The 23,847-nt window shown below is 40.5% G+C and overlaps 1 protein-coding gene across 1 annotated transcript; it reads left to right on the top strand.

The window, feature by feature from the left end:
* Positions 1-1,800: 1,800 nt before the first annotated feature.
* plekhd1 (pleckstrin homology and coiled-coil domain containing D1) lies at positions 1,801-23,615 on the top strand. Its single transcript, XM_088354401.1, has 13 exons — positions 1,801-2,091; positions 5,518-5,611; positions 5,674-5,763; positions 5,836-5,912; positions 9,358-9,449; positions 10,389-10,441; positions 10,512-10,606; positions 12,014-12,107; positions 12,171-12,346; positions 16,462-16,594; positions 20,627-20,780; positions 20,843-20,986; positions 22,982-23,615. Exons 1-13 carry the CDS (start codon positions 1,985-1,987, stop codon positions 23,143-23,145), a joined length of 1,473 nt encoding a protein of 490 aa, XP_088210527.1. The 5' UTR covers positions 1,801-1,984; the 3' UTR covers positions 23,146-23,615.
* The last annotated feature ends 232 nt before the right edge of the window (positions 23,616-23,847 follow it).

Raw genomic sequence — 23,847 nt, 5'->3', positions numbered from 1 at the left:
CTGCGGCAGATGGAAATCTTTGTGCCCAGGGTTACATCGCCTCGTGTTTCCGTAGATAGCGAGTCCGCCTCCGCTCTGCTTCCCGCAGGCTTTTGTGTCTCTCTCTGTCCTAACAGCGCCGGTGCCGGGTAGCTCCACGTTTGTGTCCGGGATGCTAGACGTGAGCCACGGTTCCGTAAAACTCAGCAAATAATGATTTTTTTTCCCACTTGTTTTTTTCTGATGAAATAGGATGAATGAAAAATAAAGATGGACGCCTTCTTTTGATATGTATATCAACCGTATTAAATGTTCTGTAGGCCTTCAAAAATGAGTCCAAATGGCAAAAATGGGCTGGCGGCCGGCATGGAATAACCGAACTGTTTTTCATATCTGTGTGGTGATTTAAACTTTTTTTTCTGGTATATAAAGGAGGATGGACTTTTTTCCTTTTAAACTAACGGACATCGAATATATGCCAGTGAAAGACATTTTTACAACACTTTAGAAAAGTATTTTTTCGTGTATACAGGGTTGGGTAGGGTTACTTTAACTTGATTACTTTCAATGACTTTTGGACGACTCCAATACCAAATATGCTCATAAAAGACAAAAGAAACTCAATAGGAATAAAATGACTCCATTTTGTGCAGGCTTGGGGAGTAACGGAATACATACGTAACAGCAAAAATGATGTTGGCAAGCTGTTTGGATTGATTTTCATTTTGTTTCTGTGGCATTTGATGTTCGTTTTGCCGGAGATCAAAGAGATCAAAGCCAGGCGAGAAAGCTTACCGCGTGTTGTGAGTCATTTGATTCCTATTTGGTTTCTTTTGTCTTTTATGAGCATATTTGCTATTGGAGTCATCCAAAAGTCATTGAAAGTAATCCAGTTCAAGTAACCCTACCCAACCCTGCGTGTATATATATATATATGGATTTCTTGAACTTGTTTTTGTTTGGTCATATAAGCTAAATTTATAGCATATCATTTGATTTTTTTTTTCTTGGTAAAATGACGATTTTCTATACATTTTCTCGGTTGAGATGAATTGTCAATTTTGTTTACCAGTTGGAATCCTTTTTTTTTTTTTTTTTTTTGATGTATAAACTTTTTTTTTATTCCAATATTTTTCTCATGGGGCGGCAGTGGCTCAGGAGGTAGAGCGCTCGTCTCGGGATCAAGAGACTGCAGTCCGAATCCCGGCTCCTCCGTGTTACATGTCGAAGTGTCCTTGGGTAAGACACTGAACCCCTAATGCCCCCAACAAGCAGGTTAGACATGGCTGCACGGCCGCTATTGGGAAATGTGAAGCACACTGTAAAGCACTTTGGGAAGTCTTGAAAAGCGCTATAGAAATGCAGATCATTTCATATCAATATAAATAAGAACTTTCCTTCCCAGTTTTTTCTCCAAAAGTTCCCCAGTTGTAAGACCGGGTGGAAACATACGTTGGCCTGCAGAGGGACGGGCGCCACCAGGCTGTACTTGCCCAAGACACACCACGGGAAGCGGTGCCCCGACCACCCGTGTGCTTAAGGGATCCAAAGAAAACACATTAAGTCGATAATCGGTCTATTTGTGCGCTTGTTTTTGATGCGCCGAATGCAAATGTATTGAAATTCTCCATTTTCTTTGCAGCATAGCAAACAAGGCGACGTTCTATCTTTTTCTTTAGCCGTCCACGTGCCGAGCGTTAATCTTTTCCCGCATCAGGCGACGTAATGCCGCCGCTGCCGCTGCTGCTCTTAAACTGCAGTAATCTGAAGCCCAGCTTTTACTGGACATTGACTTTTCTGCCCCCCCCCTTTGGCATATTGGCACGGCCGTCCTTCCGCCTGGCCGACTTATGGAGGATTTGTTAGCGCCGGCTCGCCCGCAGGCTCATCGACCGGGTCGCCATGGATCGGGCGGCCTGATTGGTTTTCGGGTGCCGTTTGCCCCGACCGCCCGCTCGTCACCCGTCCAGAAAGTCCAGGTCTCGGCGGTCCGTCCCGGTTCTCCATGGAAGCTTCCGACTCTGAAGCGTTGGACATCAGCGCCAAAGTGCAGCTGCACGGCGTGCTGTGGAAAAGACCCTTCGGGAGGCCCTCCGCCAAGTGGGCGCGCAGGTCGGACACTTTTGTTTTTTTTTCTCAGGGTGCTTGAAATCCTTAAATGCTTCCGTTCTAATGTCTTTTCAAGAGTTGAAAACGGCAAAAATTTTGTCTGAAATGTTTTAATGCTTGAAACTGTTGCCATGTTTCACAACAAGTCTGTTCAAAAAATGACACAATGGCTTCACTTTGCAATTGCATTTCTTCCCTCGTGATGAACTGCGTCTGGCATGAGTTTGTGCGGCATTGTCCTATGAAGCGAACCCTTTCGTTTCCTTCCTTTCACAAATTCCATGATGCGATTGCATCCTGACCTTTAAGCCTTCGCTTTCTGCGCTGAAGGTCATAGCCCGGCTTTCCGATATGAATTTTTCGGGGCCAATACCGTCACATGTTATTAACATTGAAAGGAAGCCAATAACGGTATTTATATTCATTGTCCGTTAAAGCTTAAAAATTAGCGGAAGAAATGTTTAATAGTGCAAAGAACAATTGTTAGAAATTCACATCAAACTTTAATCACTCTCTGAAACCTTTTACATTAAATAAATTAGAATTTCATCTCAACTTCTTACACTCAAACCAAAAACAAACAGTGCAGGAAATACAATTAGGGTTAACGGAAACCTGAATAAAGGTAGGCTACATAAAAACTTGAAAAGCTCCCTGGTTATTTTTTATAATAAGTTAAAATGTCATTACAACCAGCATGACTTAAATTAACTTAAAACAAAACGCTTGGAATTTATAATGAAGCTGACAAATTGAAAACGGTGGGCACTCCTGCTTAAAAGCCAGATTGACCAGCTCATGTTATGCTAACAGCTAATCACTTGCACACGAGCATGCTTTTTATGATCTCTCTCTCGCTCAATCACACACACATTTGATTGACGAACTCATGTTATGACAAGTGCTCGTTTATCAGTCTTTGCCTAATTGTACCTCTCTAAAACAAGTTAAATCCACTTTTTATGTTATCTCTTGTGCTTTTCTACCACCGACTTTTTGAAATCTCAATATTTGCCGGCGTGTCAGGACGAGTTTGCAGAGTTGCCACTCCGATGTTATTGTTCCCGCGTGAGTGACTCTGCACCAGGTTGCATAACTTATCAGGAGGTGTGGGGAGGGTAGCGTTTGAGCAGGAGAGAGGTAATCGGCCTGTCAGATAAATAAAAATGCTGATGCAGATATCTGTCAAATTCCAAAATATTGTTGCCGATCATCGGCCGGCCCGATAATCCATGGACCCCTATTTGAATTGAAATTAATGTGTTACTTAAATGTAAACGGTTTGCATTTTTATAGCGCGATTCAAGTCGATGAAGACTTCCCAAAGCGCTTTACAATGTGCTTCACACTTACCCATTCACACACACACACACACACACTCACACACCGATAGCAGCGTCAGCCAAGCAAGGCAACTACCTGCTTATTGGGGGCATTAGGGATTCAGTGTCTTGCCCAAGGACACTTAGACATATAACACGGAGGAGCCGGGAATCGAACCTGCGATCTCTTGATCCCATATTCCGGCCAAAATGGAAATAATGCTATACCATTTTAATGAATTGTGATATAGAATTATGATGACATACTGCCTATCCAAAATTGAAAAGGTAACGTATAATTGTAACCACTTCCGCCCAAAATTGAAACAGAAGAAGTATAACTAGTTATGCCCAAAGTTGAAATTGTGATCTATATATTCATAATTCTGTTCATCGTTGAAATAGTGATCATTCATTGTAAAATGGATACAGTATTATTAAAGATAATTATGACCAAACTTGTTATTGTGATGTATTTTGTCCAAAATTGAAATAGGGGGGAGGAGACGGCAGATTGAAATCAATATGGTTGCAGCCACGCAATTTAGCCAGGGTAACGATTTGTGAGCCTTCTTTGCATTGCTTTATAACGCGAGGATCGTTTTCATGGTTAGCATGTTTCTGGTTCTCACTTCAGCATCACTGCAAGTCTTGGACGCATAGCGGGTAAATAATGTCCAAAAAATACAATACTGTATCGCACTCATTGGCTGTTTAACAAACCACACACGATTCCGTACCCTCAGCAGATTGCTTCCCGTTTTAATGGCTACAATTCCCCCTAGTTAGCGATAACAAACCATACAAAAAATGAGACACCAATGAACTCACAGCAAAGTAGACCATGTAGAATACCTCGACAATAATAGCGATCGACATCGAGCTCGCAGGTTTGATTCCCGGCTCCTCCGTGTTATATGTGGAAGTGTTCTTGGGCAAGACACTGAATCCCCAATGCCCCCAATAAGCAGGTCGGCGCCTTGCGTGGCTGACTCCCTATTGATGTGTGAATGGGTAAGTGTGAAGCACATTGTAAAGCGCTTTGGGAGGTCTTCATTAACTTGAAAAGCGCTATAGAAATGCAGACCATTTAGCATCTTGATTATTCTCAAAACGTTTGGAGGCTGACTCCCTATTGGTGTGTGAGTGTGTGTGGGAATGGGTAAGTGTGAAGCACATTGTAAAGCGCTTTGGGAGTTCTTCACTCACTTGAAAAGCGCTATAGAAATGCAGACCATTTAGCATCTTGATTATCCTCAAATCATTTGGAGGCTGACTCCCTATTGGTGTGTGAGTGTGTGTTTGTGTGAATGGCTAAGTGTGAAGCACATTGTAAAGCGCTTTGGGAAGTCTTCATTGACTTGAAAAGCGCTATAGAAATGCAGACCATTTAGCATCTTGATTATCCTCAAACCGTTTGGAGGCTGACTCCCTATTGGTGTGTGAGTGTGTGTGTGAATGGCTAAGTGTGAAGCACATTGTAAAAAGCGCTTTGGGAAGTCTTCATTGACTTGAAAAGCGCTATAGAAATCCAGACCTTTTAGCATCTTGATTATCCTCAAAACGTTTGGAGGCTGACTCCCTATTGGTGTGTGAGTGTGTGTTTGTGTGAATGGCTAAGTGTGAAGCACATTGTAAAGCGCTTTGGGAAGTCTTCATTGACTTGAAAAGCGCTATAGAAATGCAGACCATTTACCATATTTGTCATTTTTTTGTCTAAAGTTGAAACTGTGATATTTATAATTCTTTCCAAAATTGGAATTGTGATGCATATTTGCAATTTTGTCCCAAATTGAAATGGCGATGGATAATTCATTATAATTTTGTCCATCAAAAATCAAATTAAATTATATAGTTGTGCACAAAATTGACATTGTGTTATAAAATTGTGCCCAAAATTGAAATACATTTGAATGATGTTGAAATGGATGTTGTGAAATCAAATGATTGATTATGCTCGAAATGAAAAACTGGACATAGAATTCATGATGCCAGAAATAGAAATTGCACTCAAATTCACAATCAAGCATATCAATCATTATAATTCTTTATCGCGTAAATTGAGGTTTTCTGTTTCAAATGAATCTCGATATACGCTCGCTCCTAGATTCTTCGTGATCAAGGACAGCTTCTTGCTGTATTACGCCGAGAGCGAGAAGAAATGCTTCGAGAGCAGCCGCGTCTTCAACATCCACCCCAAGGTGACCTCGTCCTCCGCGTGTCCTCCGCTCGACCTTGAACATCCCTCCCTTGACTTTTCCAGGGCGTGATCCCCCTGGGAGGCTGCTCCGTGTCGGCCAGCGAGGACATGGGCATGCCCTTCGGCCTGGTGCTCAGCTTGGAAGACTTCTCGGTAAGTAGAAAAAGGCGGCGGGGAAAACCAGGCGCCCTCGAACGCGTCCTTGTGTTTGTCGTTCGTCGTCAGGGCACCGTCGTCATGGCGGCCGAGTCGGAGGAGGAGCAGCTCCATTGGATGGAGATGCTGCAGGATTCGGGAAAAGTGTAAGACACGCCCTCGGACACGCCCCCTCCAGATCCCAGTTCGGGTTTTTTATTGGGCACGTGCCGATCCCGTTCGTTTTGTTGTTTTCAAAATGTTATGAAATTGATTGTGAGAATTTAACAGTTCCGTTGTTTGATGTTGTTTGGTTAACCCCAACACTTGTAATATAACCTGCACTCAAAGAAGACACAGAGACGTGAGTATATTTGACTTGCAAGGAGAATGACCGGAGACTGCCCTTACAGTCTACCAACTCACTCTAAAACAGTCTCCGTTGTCCTTGCCTTTTTATTGTATTAGGAACGCCCTAGTTAACATAAGGTCTCTTCTGCAAAAAACAGTTGAGACCTGTTTTCACAACATGTTATCGTATCAACACCTGTTTTCACTCGCAACAACATGTTATCGTATCAACAATATTACTACTATTGAACTCGGCGAGAATTGCACACTAAGCGAGAACGGCACACAGTATGCAACAGTAGAATAGCATATTTACAGTTTCAAATCCATCAGTTATCTAAATGGGGACGATGCAATTATTTTAATGATTGCACTTGTCATCTGCCAGTGATGTAAAAGAAACAACGACAAAAATCTATATACAGTAGTAAGAAATTACCAAAGCCATATCCCCCTTATAGGAGGTAGCTATATATATCAAATAATAAAAACTGTCTCATAAGATAAAATATAACACTATATAGAAATATCAAACGATAATAAAACATAATATAAAAATAGTATAACAATTATAAAAACACAATAACACATAACATAAAAATAAATATATGAAAACAAGAAAATATATAGATATCATATAAGAATAAAATGTTAGGACAATCTGTAAATACCAAATGATAAAAACATGTCATGTATTAAGGTAATATGATAACAAAGAAAAATATGTAAATATCAAATGCTAAAAAGATATATAAAAATAAATGAAAAAATATCAATATAAAATAAAAAAATATACTGTTAAATGATATCCTTAAAAAAGTAAAACAATATATAACTATCAAACAATGAAAATAAGATATCAAAATAATGAATAATATATCGATTCAAATCAAAAAATCTAACGTGAATTCATAAAACCTAATAAAAAATGATTTTAGTTTAACCTTTGCTTTAATTCCTTCTCCGAATGGCGAAAACTGCATAAAAGTACTTTAGAATGCGCCAATAAGTTCACAACAATATAGATAGATAGATAGATAGATAGATACTTTATTCATCCTCGTAGGGAAATTCAGATTTCCAGCAGTATCCTTGTGCTGAAAAATGAAATAAAGATATAGAATACAAAAATACCCAAAATAACGTGATGATATAGAGTATTTAAATACTGCTACGGAAAATACACACTGTCATTAAAATAGGGTAATATGAAAATGTGGGGGTGGGGTTCCATGTGGGCTTTCACTCCCCCGGGTGGAGTTAAAGAGCCTCATGGCATGAGGAAGAAATGATCTCCTCAGTCTGTCTACATAGTACATCAACTCAACATCTGTCAAAACTATTACAGTTGCTTATACATCGAATAAACACTCCTAGAAATTGACGGCATTGCCTTGTTCATCCTTCAACATGGATGGAGACCGATTTGGACACGCACTTGTCCTTTCAGCCAGTGTGGAACGTCTGATGACACAGAAAACCCGGAAGTAGTATTATTTTACTCTATTTTTCTACCCAGACACAGTAACGTACAATAATCATTATCCAAATGACACACACACATACATGTATGTGTGTGTATAACATATATGTTTATATATAAGGCAATAAATAAATCATAGATTACATATAATACAAATAACAATTATGTAATATATAATTATCAAATAAATTTTAAAGTATATATATTTTTCAAGTAAAAATTAATCTACAATATGAGTGTTATTGTTATTGTATAGTGACTTGTTTACCTGACTGCCCATTTTGCACATCTGGTTAGCTGCTCCTCTTGCACTCTTTGCACTACTGTATAATACTATACATAGCTATCATTATTTAGTATATTATTAGTACTTCAATACTCAGACTTAATACAACATCTTATTTATGTCTGTACATTCAAGGAAACTGTGCGGGTCAGATGTATTGACATTTCGTTCTGTATACACGTGTACAAGAATGACAATAAAGTAGATCTGAATATATAAACGCATACTCAAAGGTAGTACCGTTTTTTCCGCACTATGAGGCCCACCGGGTTATAGGGCGCACACCCCAAAAATCGTTTTTGGTCCTTTATCTTCCATAGATAAGGCGCACCGGATTATAAGGCGCTACAATGGGAACGTGGACAAAACAGTCAGATGATTCAGTCCAACTTCTTACCCCCTTAACATTCCCAAAGCTTGCAAAGAAGCAAATACGTGTCGAGAACACGTGCGGATGCGCTGTCCGTACGATGTCACTCAATTGCATCATTTCAAATATCATTCGGAAGGTTAAAGTCTTGGGATTTAAGAAATGCCACACATTCCTTAGTTTCTATTTTCTTTTTCGCTCGCAACTTTACTGTGCATATGACAATAAACACTTGGAATTGAGTTGAATTTAAAAATAGACACTCCATTCCATCCATTATCTGCACCGCTTATCACAGAAACATCGCGTTCAGTCTGAAACAAGATACAGGGACAATATAAAACCCGGAGTAGCTCACCGAAGTCGTTGTGTTCAATAATAATGTGCAGCCATGGTCCTCTTATATCCGTGAGTTTAGTAAATCCAGGAGAATAAAATATTTACAAATACAGAATAGTAAAAAAATGCTTTCTGTATGCCGTCAACCACGTGCTAGACGCATTCATCTTTTTCGGCCAGTTGCAGGCTTTGTTTTACAGCTTAAGCCTATGCCAGCTTGTAAATGATAAAAGAGATCCGCCCCATAACCTCCGAATAACTTTAGCCAATAGCGATCGATTCAAATGATGATTGACACATTGGTTAGCCAATGAAACGCCGGTAAATAAATCCCAGCATACACCGCGGACGACTTGGCGTTCGGGGGAAAATCGAGTCGGCGGCTGCGAGTTAGTTGCAAGACTTTGCGATTTAATATTGATCCATAAATAAGGTGCACTGTATTATAAGGCTCATGGTCAGACTTTTAGGTGCGCCTTATAGTGCGGAAAATGCTGTACTTATTTTCGTTCAAGCAACAAAAAGACATCGTCATCTTTTTTTTCTTATCTTTTTTTTTTTTAACCGATTAAGAATTGATTGTTTTGCCGAGAAGGTTTTTTGGGGGGGGAAATAAAAATTCCTTTGAATAAACATCTGAGGTCGATTGTAGAAAAGCGTTTCATTTTGTAATCTTCCGGACCGACGACCTAGTCGAAGATTGGATTTCCGAGCCTCATCGCCCGGCCGGATCGTCGAAGCTTCCCTTTCGTCTGAATTTTTTTTCTGATTTTCCGCACGCAGGACGTGGAAAAATGCTCAGCTGGGCGAGGCCATGATCGAAAGTCTGGAGGCGCAAGGCCTGCAGCTGGCCAAGGAGAAGCAGGAATATCTAGGTGAGCGCCGTATGCCACCTTGCACTATTTTTGATCGCACTTTCTTCTCATGCACTTAGGAGCCACTCTCCAAGCACTACTTTGTAAATCCTGCTTAGCTTACCTTGATATTATCTTCCTTATTTTTAGTGAAATGTTTTCTCCTCGTTTGGGATTTTGTGATATATATTATAGCTGTTGTTGGGAATTAACTATTAAAAATGTAGCCAAATTGTTCGAATGAGTTTTCTGACTCCATCAACCGAACATAACCTTCGTTCACCCAACAATGCATGCTCTTTTCTTTCCGGGAAAATGAACAAGAATAGCCGACATTTTCACACGGGGGCAGATTTATTTTCTTAAAGTATTTAACTAAGTGAATTCCATCGAATTAGCCGAATTATTGTCGCTCGAGGCTTCCTCGAGCCTCCTTTTCGATTGTCCCTCTCATTCTCCTATCTCCTGAAGTTCTTCTGCCCACGTCATTTCACAAGCCGGCGCGTCAGTCAGGAACTCCCCACGTGGCCTCAACCTAGTCCCCTCGATGTCTGGACCGGTGCGTCACGAAAGCCCCTCCCATGGGGCGTGCTGACTCCTCCCACGGGGCGGGTCAGGTGCCAGCTTCACCACCTCCTCGCCGAAAGGCGTCGCGATATCTAAAGAAAACTCATTTCAGCAAAGCGCTTCTCAAAACAATGCCTGACGTCCTTGTGCGTCTGGCTTTCTCCGTCAGATTGGTGTTATCAACTGAACTAAACAAAACATTCGCATGAGGAACAGCGTGACCTGTCATCGACGTTAAGCCTCCTCTGTGAAAAATCTTCATTGCATTCAATAAATGTAACTTGTATGAAATTGTATAAAATCCCTCATAGTCAAATCAATGAAATCTAAAATCCTTCCCTGTCTTTCTCGTGAAATGTTTTTATCTTGTGCCCAATTTGTCTATCCCTGCAGACAAGCTGATGGAGGAGACGGAGGAGCTCAGCCACCAGCGAGCCCAGAAAGAAGTCAGACTTGACTTTCTTTGCTTCTCTCCGTGCGAATAGAACATAAAACGCTTTTCTTTTTTTCGGTCAGGAACTGGAGGGTCTCAATCAGCTTCTGGAGGAGGAGAAGTCCAAATACGAGGAGGTGCTGACGGAACTCAAGGCCGAGCAGGAGCAAATTAAACTGTGAGGCCCTTGGCTTTTATTTTGAAAGGTTCAGCCATGATCACGGATAAGGAAGGAGCGAGGCAAGAGCACATGAAACGAAGGCAGCGATGCTGACTTTTATTTTGAAAAATGGAGCACCTCACCCGATCAATATTTTTTCACCTGTAATTCATTTGAATGATTTGTCTTTATTTTTTTAGGCAAAAGAATAAATTCCAAAATGGTATATTTTTCATAAAAGAAAGAAAAATCCACTGGTAAATATTTCTGCCTATTCATCTCCCAGGAACAGCAAGTTTTAAATCAAACTGTTTCGTAGAAGAAGAAAAAAAATCATACCAAATGTCTTCCCCTTGTTGGCCATTTTGCGATTTCATCTTGTTTTTTCAGATTGAGACCATTTTTAAACACGTCTTATTTTATAAGAGAAAAAAATGTCAACTGGCAAATAATTTTGCTATGTTGTCTTATTTTCTAGCAGAGAAAAACTAGAAACTAGAAAAAATAAGTTCAATCAATTAAATAGAAAAAAGGGTTCCACCACTAGATCATTGCTCTAATGCATCTTATTTAAAATGAATATTTATTAAAATGATTTATTTCAAAAATGCCTAGAGAGAAGTTCAAATTATATTGGCAAAAATGTATTCCACTGCTGAATAAAATGTTTTGCTCATTTGTATTTATTTTTTGGAAGAAAAAAAACAAAATAAGAATATTATAAAATCCGATTCGAATTCATCTCGTTTTTTCGGAAAAATGGATCTCTTCCTGAAAAGATATTAATAAATGATAAATAAATAATAATGAATAATATCAATTAAATAATAAATAAATTCAAATAAATACATAAATAAAATAATAAATTAAATAATAATAATAAGATTTAAAAAAAAGAATCTTGTTTTAAAAAACATAAAATAATTGTAAATGAGTTCCACTGGCAAATCATTTTGCGATTTTGTCTTTAATGTTCCTGTTTTTTAAAACATCTCATACTGTAAAGAAGAAAATAAATAAACTGGTAAATATTATTTTAGCAAATAAGATAAAAACAAATCGTACAAAAAAAACGGAATTTTAAAAGAATGAAGTGCCAGTAAACTGTAAAAAGCCCCAATGTGTCATAGTTGACCACTAGATGGCACTGTTGTCTAATGTGAACAAAAAACTGTCACCGGGCAAGTTATTCGATGCAGGCTTCCGATTGGCTGCCGAGTATACGAATTGCCAAACGAACCGAAGATTTCGAAATCGGAATAAAGCAAACGTTTGATTTGAAAAATCAAAACGAACGTTTTACGCCCGACGTAAAAGATGCCCGCCCCGGGCGTTCGGGCAGACGCCGCTATCGCTCACTAAAATGTCCGCTCACGAAACCGTCGGAAGAAAACAAGACCGCCCGTTCTGTTTTTGTTTTAACAGCGACTTGGACGGCACCACTCAATGTCTTCACAACGTGGAGCGCGAGAAGGAGGAGCTCGGCCACCTGACGGGCACGCTTCAGGCCTCCATCGAGGTAGACCCTTCCGACCCGCCCTTCTCTTCCTCCACGCTAACGCTTAGCGTGGTTTTTGGCTAGCAACTCTCGCAAGAGAAGAAGAGGACTTTGGAGCTGCTGGAGGCGGAGGAGGAGGTGCAGGAACCCCAAGAGGAGGAGAAGAAGGAAGCGGGGAACCCGGACCTCCTGCAAGATCTGCGCCACATCGAAGAGCAAATGAAGACGCTGCTCCAGGAGAAGGAGCGAGCCGACCACAGGTGAGGATCATGGCGGAATCTTCTGATTTGAAGGTGGAGAATTTCTGGACAATTTGGGGTTCTTGGGTCTGCCTTTTAGAGCAGGGGTGTCAAACTCTTTTGAACTCGGGGGCCACACGATAGAACGAACATTCTGTCGGGGGCCGGACGAGTAGATTCAAGAGAAACAAAAAGAGAGATCAAGAAATAAGAGAAAGAGGGAGATAAAAGGAGAGGAAGAAAGAAATCCAAAGAGAAATAGAAAGACAGGAGAGAAAAGAGAAAAGAAAGCACGAAGGGTAGGAAGAGAGAAAGAGAAAAGGAAAAAAGGAAGTTAGAGCCAAAGAGATTAAAAAACACAGAGGCAAAGAGCAACAAAGGAAGAGAAAAAGAGACACTGAGAGTGAAAGCGAGAGACAGAGTGAGAGAAAAGGGGTGAGAGAGAGAGGGAGGTAGAGAGTTAGGAAGAAAGAGAGAGAGAGAGAGAGAGTTAGGAAGATGGAGTTAGGGAGAGAGAAAAAGAGGGAGATAGTTAGGAAGATAGTTAGGGAGAGAGAGAGAGTTTTAGGAAGATGGAGTTAGGGAGAGAGAGAGAAAGAGAGAGAGCTAGGAAGATGGAGTTAGGGAGAGAGAGAGTGTTAGGAAGATGGAGTTAGGGAGAGAGAGAAAGAGAGAGAGAGAGTTAGGAAGATGGAGTTAGGGAGAGAGTTAGGAAGATGGAGTTAGGGAGAGAGAGAAAGAGAGGGAGATAGTTAGGAAGATAGAGTTAGGGAGAGAGAGTGTTAGGAAGATGGAGTTAGGGAGAGAGAGAAAGAGAGAGAGAGAGTTAGGAAGATGGAGTTAGGGAGAGAGTTAGGAAGATGGAGTTAGGGAGAGAGAGAAAGAGAGGGAGATAGTTAGGAAGATAGAGTTAGGGAGAGAGAGAGTGTTAGGAAGATGGTTAGAGAGAGAGAGAGAGAGTTAGGAAGATAGAGTTAGAGAGAGAGAGAGATAGGAAGATAGAGTTAGGGAGAGAGAGAGAGAGAGTTAGGAAGATAGTTAGGGAGAGAGAGAGTGTTAGGAAGATAGTTAGAGAGAGAGAGAGAGACAGAGTTAGGAAGATAGAGTTAGAGAGAGAGATAGGAAGATAGTAAGGGATAGAGAGAGAGAGATAGGAAGATAGAGTTAGGGAGAGAGAGAGTTAGGAAGATTAGAGTTAAGGAGAGAGAGAGAGTGAGTTAGGAAGACAGTTTGGGAGAGAGAGAGAGAGAGAGTTAGGAAGATAGTTAGGGAGAGATAGAGAGAGAGAGAGAGATAGGAAGATAGTTAGAGAGAGAGAGAGAAATAGGAAGACAGAGTTAGGGAGAGAGAGAGGGAGAGAGAGAGAAATAAATACATGTACAGTGTCTTTGTGAGAGACACCTGGCTTTGGCAACATCAAGTTGACCTATTTCAACCTGCAGCTTGTTTTTCTCTTGCGCTTCTCTGAGTGTTGTCTGGCGGGCCGGATTCAATCCCTTGGCGGTCCTGACCTGGCTCGCGGGCCGCCTGTTTCACACCTGTGCTTTAAGTCTAGAACGGGAGTCCTCCACTGTTTTGAAGGTTTTATGTTACTAACGCAAAATGCCAAAGGTCTCCAGTTTGAGAGCAGGTGGAAACACGTTGGCCCGGAGAGGGATGGGTGCCACCAGGCTGTACTTGCCCAAGGCACACCATGGCAAGTGGTGCTCCTACGACCCTAGTAGTTAAGGGTTCTAATGTACCATGTTGTCACTTTTCTGTCATTCACAGTTGACTGACTCCTAAACCAGAATCCTTGAGAATTCTTAAATTTCATTGTTGTGTTTTCAAGGTGGGAAAAGTGCTTCGATTTTGGGTAAGGTGCTGGTAAATGCTTGAAATTGTTGCCATGTTTCTTGGCAGTTTGGATTGCTAGACCACTCATTAAAAAAACAAAACAGGTCTGCTTAAAAACGGCACGGACGCTGCTCTCTGGTGGCTTCGACGCGCCATCGCATTTCTTCCCTCGTGACTAACGGCAGCTAGCATTAGTTTGTAGTTTAGTTTGCCCAAGAGGGCAATTGAAGAGACCTAGATGCCGGGTACTGGAGTCAATGGGAAATTGGCTTGGAAAGGGGCTAAAAAGTGCTTGAATTCAGATTATTTGTAATTATTATTATTTCTTGATGTCAATATTTGCCTCTGATGTCATTATATAATTAAAAATTCAAAGAATTCTTTGGGTTTCTTCTCTCCATGCTTTCAAACTGTGTTGGCTCATGTCAGTAGGAAAAAAGTGAATCCACTTTTAGTTTCAGATTGCACTTATCTTTTTTTTCAGATTGCACTTTGCAGGTTTTTTTTGTATCGAGCGCTTAAGTGCTTAGCGTGCCTCCTTGTTTTTGCTCCGTGTGTTTGTGTCGTTTGGCCGCTCGAGGGCGCTGATATAAAGCCAAAGTTACACCGTTAAGACTTTTTGAGTAATAAATGAGACTTGGTCTTAATAGGCTGCTAGATAGATCAAATTGTTATCTTTATATGATGTGATATATTTAATGGAAGTTGAGGAACGTGAGTAAGAGCTGAAGATGTTTGCTTTGTTTAGAGAAGATTTCAATTGAAAACTGTATTAAGAGCAGGGTTGGGTAGGGTTACTTGAACTGGATTACTTTCAATGACTTTTGGAGGACTCCAATAGCAAATATGCTAAGAAAAGACAAAAACTAAATATGAATCAAACGATGACTCACAACACGTGGTAAGCTTTTTCTCCTGGCTTTGATCGCTTTGATCTCCGGCAAAACGAACATCAAATGCCACAGACACAAAATGAAAATCAATCCAAACAGCATGCCGACATCATTTTTGCGGTTCAATGTATTCCAAGCCTGCACAAAATTTAGTACCGTATTTTCCACACTATAAGGCGCACCGGGTTATAGGGGGCACCCCGAAAAAATAGTTTTTGGTCCTATATTTGACATACATAAGACGCATCGGATTATAAGGCGCTACAATGGGAACGTGGACAAAAGAGTCGGATAGTTCAGTCCAACTGATTACCCCCTTAACATTCCCAAAGCTTGCAAAGACGCAAATACGTGTCGAGAACACGTGCGGATGTGGTGTCCGTACGATGTCACTCAAATGCATCGTTCCATCATTCGGAAGGTTAAAGTCTTGGGATTCAAGAAACGCCAACCATTCCTTGGTTTCTATTTTCTTTTTTGCTCGCAACTTTACTGTGCATATAACAATAAACACTTGGAATTGAGTTTAATTTAAAGATAGACACTCCATTCCATCCATTATCTGCACCGCTTATCACAGAAACATCGCGTTCAGTCTGAAACAAGATACAGGAAAAATATATAGCCAGAGTAGCTCACCGAAGTCGTTGTGTTCAATAATAATGTGCAGCCATGGTCCTCTTATATCCGTGAGTTTAGTAAATCCAGGAGAATAAAATATTTACAAATACAGAATAGTAAAAAAATGCTTTCTGTATGCCGTCAACCACGTGCTATACGCATTCATCTTTTTCGGCCAGTTGCGGGCTTTGTTTTACAGCTTAAGCCTATGCCAGCTTGTAAATGATAAAAGAGATCCGCCCCTTAACCTCCGAATAACTTTAGCCAATAGCGATCGATTCAAATGATGATTGACACATTGGTTAGCCAATGAAACGCCGGTAAATAAATCCCAGCATACACCGCGGACAACTTGGCGTTCGAGGGAAAATCGAGTCGGCGGCTGCAAGTTAGTTGGAAGACTTTGCGACTTAATATTGATCCATAAATAAGGCGCACTGTATTATAAGGCGCATGGTCAGCCTTTGAAAAAAATTAAGACTTTTAGGTGCGCCTTATAGTGCGGAAAATACGGTAGTTTTATTCATATTTAGTTTATTTTGTCTTTTCTGAGCATATTTGGTATTGGAGTCATCCAAAAGTCATTGAAAGTAATCCAGTTCAAGTAACCCTACCCAACCCTGATTAAGAGGAAATGGAGGCTGGGCAGGAGCTAATGAAATGGTATAGTTTGTATGGTGAGCAATTTTCATCAGTGATTTTTTTTTCTGATTATTCTCATTCTTAGTGTTTGTTTTTTGTGTTTTTTTGCGACTTTTAACGCTACGTTGCGTTTTTGTGCGTCAGGTTACGCGAAAACGAGCAGCGAGCGAGCGTCCTGCAGCAAGAACGCGAATTTTATTCCACGCAAGCCGACACGCTGCAGCAATCGCTCTCGCAACTCGCCGCCGACAAGCGGCAGACCGAGGCTGAGCTGCAGGTAGGTGGCGCCCTTTCCCAATACCTTTTTTTCCCCTGCAAATTGCGAACAACTCTCTTGCATCGGTTGCTAATTAATGAACAGAAAAGTTGAAAACGATACGGACGAAATTTCGACGACAGTGAAAAAACCTTAACGGGGTAAACAAAAACCTTAAGAACTTTCAAAGAAAACTAAAACCACAAACTACGATATATCTACAAAATCCACTCTTAAAAGCAACTTAAGCGGGTAAAAAACATAAAACAACAATCGAGGAAAACCCTGAAAACAAAACAAATCAAACAAAAAATTGAAAAGGATAATAAACGAACAAAAGGAAACCTTAAATAATGAAAAAAAGAAGTCAAAATGTCAAGTCATGTTTATTTTTTTGGCCCTTAATCACAAAGAGTCTCAAAGGGCTGCACAGATCAAAGACTATTGCAAACTACAGACTAATATGACACCATCCCCTGATCTAAAACCTACATGAGGGCAAGGGAAAACTCAAAAACCTCAAGTCATGTTTATTTGTTTGGCCCTTAATCACAAAGAGTCTCAAAGGGCTGCACAGACCACAGATGATTGCAAACCACAGACTATTATGACACCATCCCCTGATCCAAAACCTACATGAGGGCAAATAATACACAGATATTGTCAACATAAAATATAGATTTTTCATATGCCATAGAATAGAAGTGTGTTTTAAGCCTAGATTTAAACAGTTCCACTGAGGTTGCAGATCCAATCTCAGGAGGAAGAGCATAAACTACAATTATAGACTTTCTAGTATTGATTATGGAAATGGAGTACATGAATACCAGCATGAAATAAAGAACATTTTGGATTTATTTTTTGAACAGGCATGGTTGAAGCACTTTACCTCATAGAGGTGTGACTTTGGCACCCTCTAGTGGAATTTTCTAAACTGCAATTGCGGTCTAGTTCTCAAAATCCAAACAAACTGCACTAGGATACAGCTACAAATAGCTTTTAGCCGCTTGTTATCTTGAAAAGAAAATCGTCAATTAAATTCGACTCAAAGGAAAGTCAGAAAAAAACAAAACAACCTTCAAAAAATGATCAACTCACCCCAAAAAATTAAAGTCAAGTCGAATTTATTTGTGACGCCCTTTATCACAAAAAGTCTCAAAGGGCTGCACACAAAAACAACAAAAAATAACTAGTAAAATATAACAACAGCTATATAAAATATTTTTGCGGGAACGGGAATACTTTCAGCAAAATATGAAAAAATTACATATGTAACTTGGTCTGAATAGAATCCAAATGCCGAATATTATCCGATCAACAAAAAATACATTTAATTTAAAAGTAGATTCAAATAATAAACGCAAATTCAAGTGCTTTAATAAACAGTAGCACATTTATAGCCCCAATACTTATTGTAACCGTCTCCGCAACCATAATAATAATAACAACAACAATAATAATATTTATAAAGTAATATAAGCACAGTAAGCCTAAATCCACTGTGTTATCACTCTATCCTAAGGGATGTAGATGACACAAGAAAAGGCATCCGATATCATCTCACTATCACACCGTTTTTATGGTAATAATACAAAACAAAAGAAACCAAAAACCTACAAAGGATATGAAAACACGTCCCCCCAACCCCAAATCATGAACAGAATCTAAAACAAAACTAAAAAGATGGTAGACTAATGTCAATAAAAGTATGCCAAAAACGCATAGTATGAAGAGATATATATATATATATATATATATATATATATATATATATATATATATACTGGACTGTCTCAGAAAATTAGAATATTGTGATAAAGTTCTTTATTTTCTGTAATGCAATTAAAAAAACAAAAATGTCATACATTCTGGATTCATTACACATCAACTGAACTATTTCAAGCCTTTTATGATTTGAATATTGCTGATTTTGGCTTACAGCTGAAAAAAACTCAAAAATCCTATCTCAAAATATTAGAATACTTCCTCAGACCAAGTCAAAAAATAATTTTATAACAGCAAAACTAAATCAAACATTTGAAAATGTCCATTGATGCACTCAATACTTGGTTGGGAATCCTTTTGCACGGATTACTACATCAATCCGGCGTGGCATGGAGGCAATCAGCCTGTGGCATTGCTGAGGTGTTATTGATGCCCAGGATGCTTCGATAGCGGCCTTCAGCTCATTTGCATTTGTAGGTCTGGTGTCTTTCGTCTTCCTCTTAACTATACCCCACAAATTCTCGATGGGGTTCAGGTTAGGGGAATTAGCGGGCCAATCAAGGACAGTGATGCCATGGTCAGTGCACCAGTTACTGGTGGTTTTGGCACTGTGGGCAGGTGCCAGATCATGCTGGAAAATGAAATCCTCATCTCCATAGAGCTTTTCAGCAGATGGAAGCATGTAGTGCTCTAAAATCTCTTGGTACACAGTTGCATTTACTCTGGACTTGATGAAACACAGTGGACCAACACCAGCAGCTGACATGGCTCCCCAAACCATTGCTGACTGTGGGAACTTCACACTGGATTTCAAGCAACTTGGATTTTGCTCCTCTCCAGCCTTTCTCCAGACTCTGGCGCCTTGACTTCCAAATGAAATGCAAAACTTGCTTTCGTCTGAAAAGAGGACTTTGGACCACTCTGCAACTGTCCAGTGCTTCTTCTCCATAGCCCAAGTCAGACGCTTCTTCCGTTGTCTTGAGTTCAGAAGTGGCTCGACCGCGGGAATACGGCTATTGTAGCCCATTTCCCGGACACGTCTGTGAACTGTGGCTTTTGATACCTGGACTCCAGCTTCAGCCCACTGTCTTTGAAGCTCCCTCAAATTGTGGAAGCGGCTCTTCTTCACAATTTTGTTAAGGCTGCGGTCATCTCTCTCGGTTGTGCAGCGTTTCCGGCCATATTTTTCCCTTCCGACAGACTTTTTGTGGATATGCTTTGAAACTACACTCTGTGAACAGCCTGCTCTTTGAGAAATTTCTTTTTGTGTCTTACCCTCCTGATGGAGGGTATCAATGATGGTCCTCTGGACAGCAGTCAGATCAGCAGTCTTCCCCATACTTTTGATTTAGTTTACTGAACCAAGCTGAGTGTTTTTAAGGCTCAGGAAACCCTCGCAAGGTGTTTCGAGTTAATGAGATGATTCAGGTGATTAGTTGAATAGCCTACTTGTATACTTTTTCATGATATTCTAATATTTTGAGATAGGATTTTTGAGTTTTCTTAAGCTGTAAGCCAAATTCAGCAATATTCAAATAATAAAAGGCTTGAAATAGTTCAGTTGATGTGTAATGAATCCAGAATGTATGACATTTTTGTTTTTTTAATTGCATTACAGAAAATAAAGAACTTTATCACAATATTCTAATTTTCTGAGACAGTCCAGTATATACCACAGCCATTCCCCCGAGTGGGAGGTGGCTAGAGTCATTTCTGACTGTTTTTTGGGAGATAGATTCAGAGGAGGGGGTTCCCAGCCCCCTCGCTCAACCCAACTTAGGTGTTGGTAGTCATTAAGTGAGCAAACCCCCCAATTCCAACCCTTAATGCTGAACGCCAAGCAGGGAGGCAATGAGTACCAATGTTTAAGTCTTAGGTATGACTTAAAAGGAGGCAGCAGCGCTCGTCTTGGGATCAGGGATCCCAGTTCGAATCCTGGCTTGTCTGTGTTACATGTCGAAGTGTCTTTGGGTAAGACACTGAACCCCTAATGCCCCCAATAGCAGGTTACATGGCTGCACGGCCGCCATTGGGAAATGTGAAGCACACTTGAAAAGCGCTATAGAAACGCAGATCATTTCATTTCACTCGGCCGAGGCTTGAACCACAACCTCCCGGTCTCTGGGCGTGCGCCATACCCACAAGGCCACCGAGCTGGTTTTTAAATATGAAGATAAAATGAATAAATAAATGAAACAAAAGTAGAAAATAGATCATGAAACAACTCCAAAAATCATTCGAGCACAATAACGGAAAAACCAGAAATCATCAGCCTCCCTCAGTGTTTTTGCACGCCCGACACCGACGCTCCCTCCCTCCGGCCACCAGGCGGAGCTGTCGTGCCGCGCGGAACTGGAGAAGCGTCTGCAGCAGGCGGAAGAAGCCCTGCAGGACTTGGAAAAGGGACTGGACTCGCTGGGCTCCCCGGACCGAGGCGGCGAACGGGATCGCCGCATGCGAGGCGACGTCACGCAGCTCAGGCGTGAGTCCCCCTTTAGGCTCCGCCCTCGGCGACATTTTGACTCCGCGACGCTCCCCCTACAGGTTTCTTCGAGGAATGCATCTGCGCGGCGGAGATCGAGGCCAAGCTGCCGGCCATCATGAAGAACGCCGTCTACCTGCACAAGGCGGCCGCGCGCCGCATCAAAAGCTGCCGCGTGCAGAAGAGGGCGTCCCGAAAACATTGGCGTGAGTCCCGACCGTCTTCCGCACTTTCCTACGTCGGCTTAGAGCGGGGCCCTCGAACTCGTTTGAACTCGGGGGGGGCACACGATAGAACGAACATTCCGTCGGGGGCCGGACTAATAGATTCAAGAGAAAGAAAAAGAGAGAGGAAGAAAAAGGAAAAGGAGAGAGGGCGGGACAAAGAAAGAAAAAGAGAGAGAGGGAGTGAGCGTGAGAAACCAAAGCGATAAAAAGAGATGTTGTGAGAGAGGGGGAAAGAAAAGGAGAGCAAGAAAGAAATCCAAAAATAAATAGAAAGACAGAAGGAGAAAAAAGAGAAAAGAAAGTGCAAAGGGTAGGAAGAGAGAAAGAGAAAAGAGAGAAAAGGAAAAAAGGAAGTTGGAGCAAAAGAGGTTGAAAGACATAGAGAGAGAAAGAGACAAAGAGCAACAAAGGAAGAGAAAGAGAGAGATACAGAGAGTGAAAGAGACAGAGAGTGGGAGAAAAAGGGGGGGAGGGGGAGAGGGAGAGAGAAAGAGAGGGAGAGAGTTAGGAAGATAGTTAGGGAGAGAAAGTGTTAAGATAGTTAGAGAGGGAGAGTGGTCCTTTTTGATTTCTTTGTAGTTGTGTTTTTTGGGTGTATTTGATGTGCTCATTTTTTATTGTTTTTTTTGTTAGTTTTGTCTTGTTTTGTTTTTTTGAGGGGTCTTTTTTTCTCTGTTATTTTGTTTTTTTTTGGTTTGTGTCAGTTTTTTTTTGGGGGGGGTGATGGTCATTCGTGACATTAGCTCAGGAGGTAGAGCACTCGTCTTGGGATCAAGAGGTTGCAGGCTCGATTCCCAGCTCCTCCGTGTTTAATGTCGAAGTGTACTTGGGTGCCTTGCATAGCTGACTCCCTGTTGGTGTGTGAGTGTGTGTGTGAATGGGTAAGTGTGAAGCTCATTGTAAAGCACTTTGGGAGGTCTTCAGTGACTTGAAAAACGCTATAGAAATGCAGACCATTTAGCATCTTGATTATCCTCAAAATATTTGGAGGCTGACTCCCTATTGGTGTGTGAGTGTATGTGTGAATGGGTAAGTGTGAAGCACATTGTAAAGCGCTTTGGGAGGTCTTTATTGACTTGAAAAGCACTATAGAAATGCAGACCATTTACCATTTAGCATCTTGATTATCCTCAAAACGTTTGGAGGCTGACTCCCTATTGGTGTGTGAGTGTGTGTGTGTGTGTGTAAATGGGTAAGGGTGAAGCACATTGTAAAGCACTTTGGGAGGTCTTTAGTGACTTGAAAAGTGCCATAGAAATGCAGAACATTTACCATTTCATTTGTCATTTTTTGGTTGTTGTTTTGTGTCCTCTCTGTTCATTCTTTAGTCAGTTTTGTCGTCCCAACTTTTAGTCAGTTGTTTTTTATTTCTTTGTGTTTTTATTGCATTTTCATAAAGGCCGCGATTGACGCAGATGGATGGTGTTATGAGTGCACTGCAGGAAAGAGGTCTAAATATAATGGAAGCTAGAGATCTTGTTGGTGATAGGAAAGAGTGGAGAGGTGTTGTGAAAGGATAGTGGGATGTTTGGACGCATTCTATGATACAACAGGGGTAAACCAGTGAAAGCTGTCTAACAGAAGAGTGTGTTGTCACCTTGACCCGAGTGACACGGCCGCTTTCTCGTGTCCCGTTTCATCTGGAGGGACGAAAGCATGACCCACTTTGGGTTGGCCATGGTCTATTGCTGTCAGTCACCCCTCTCGAGGGATATGACCAGGGTAGATAGATAAGTATTTATTGTTGTATTGTGGTCCTTTTTGGCCTGTTATTTGTTATTTCGAGGCTGTTTCTTGTCCAACTTTTCTTGGTTTTTGATCATTTTATTTTAGCTGTATTTTTTGTGGGTCGTTTTTAGCCTTTTATAGGTCTTTTTTGGGGGGGTCATTCATTTTGTCCTTTTTTTTGTTGTTGTTTAGAAAACTCACTGGGCCCAGAATTGATTCCTCTCTATATTTGTTTGTGTTTTTCAGTGAAACACTCCAAGTCTTTCGCCACAGCGAGCTTGGACGCAGGCAGCAGCGCGGAAGATTTGAGGCAAACGGCGCGCCGCCTCACCTCCGACAGCAGTTTCCGCGAAAGCGTTTATAAAATTATAGCGCGCAAGGACGCCACCAACAGTTTTCAACAAGAATGATCACCCGGGCGCTTCGGTGAAGGCGCCGGGAAAACCCAAAAGACGTACGCCTCAGCTTAACCTTCTATTTAGCACGTTAGCTAGTAGCGCTATCATCCGATATGGCCGTGCCAAGACACAGTGGTAAGGTGGATGCTAAATGTTTAGTCGATTCGTTTGTTATTTTTCTTCTAAATGATCAATATGAATGATTATTAATTATAAACAGTTAATTACTCTATTCATAAGTTAAATAACCATTTGGTTGGTCTAAATTGGTGAGTTAAATACCATTTTCTATTCTAATTCCTTACAAATAATTAAAAATATTTTGATTATTTTTAATGAATAAATTTAAATGATTTGAAATGATTATTTATTTAATGAAAATCACATTAATTTGGGTACATTTGATTTAATTGATCGGTTGAAAAGATTTATTTTGAATTTAAAACTGGTTAATTTAAAAGAATATGAAGTCACAAATTGTTATTAATTCATTTAATTACTTTAACTAACTTTTTTTTAACTAATTCATATTTGTCATTTTATGAGGTGAACTTATTTAAAAATCATAGAAAATATTTATTTTGAATGATTGAATTTGTTTAAAAATATATTATAATTGTTATATTAATTGTTATTAATTCATTGAATTACTTTCAATTGACTTCCTTTTCTTAACTCATTCATATTTGTCATTTTATTGGGTAAACTTATTTA

Source organism: Urocampus carinirostris, chromosome 15, assembly GCF_059441175.1.
Source record: "Urocampus carinirostris isolate Australia breed hairy pipefish chromosome 15, RoL_Ucar_1.0, whole genome shotgun sequence".
NCBI lineage: Eukaryota > Metazoa > Chordata > Actinopteri > Syngnathiformes > Syngnathidae > Urocampus > Urocampus carinirostris.
This window is presented reverse-complemented; position numbering and strand designations above follow the sequence as displayed.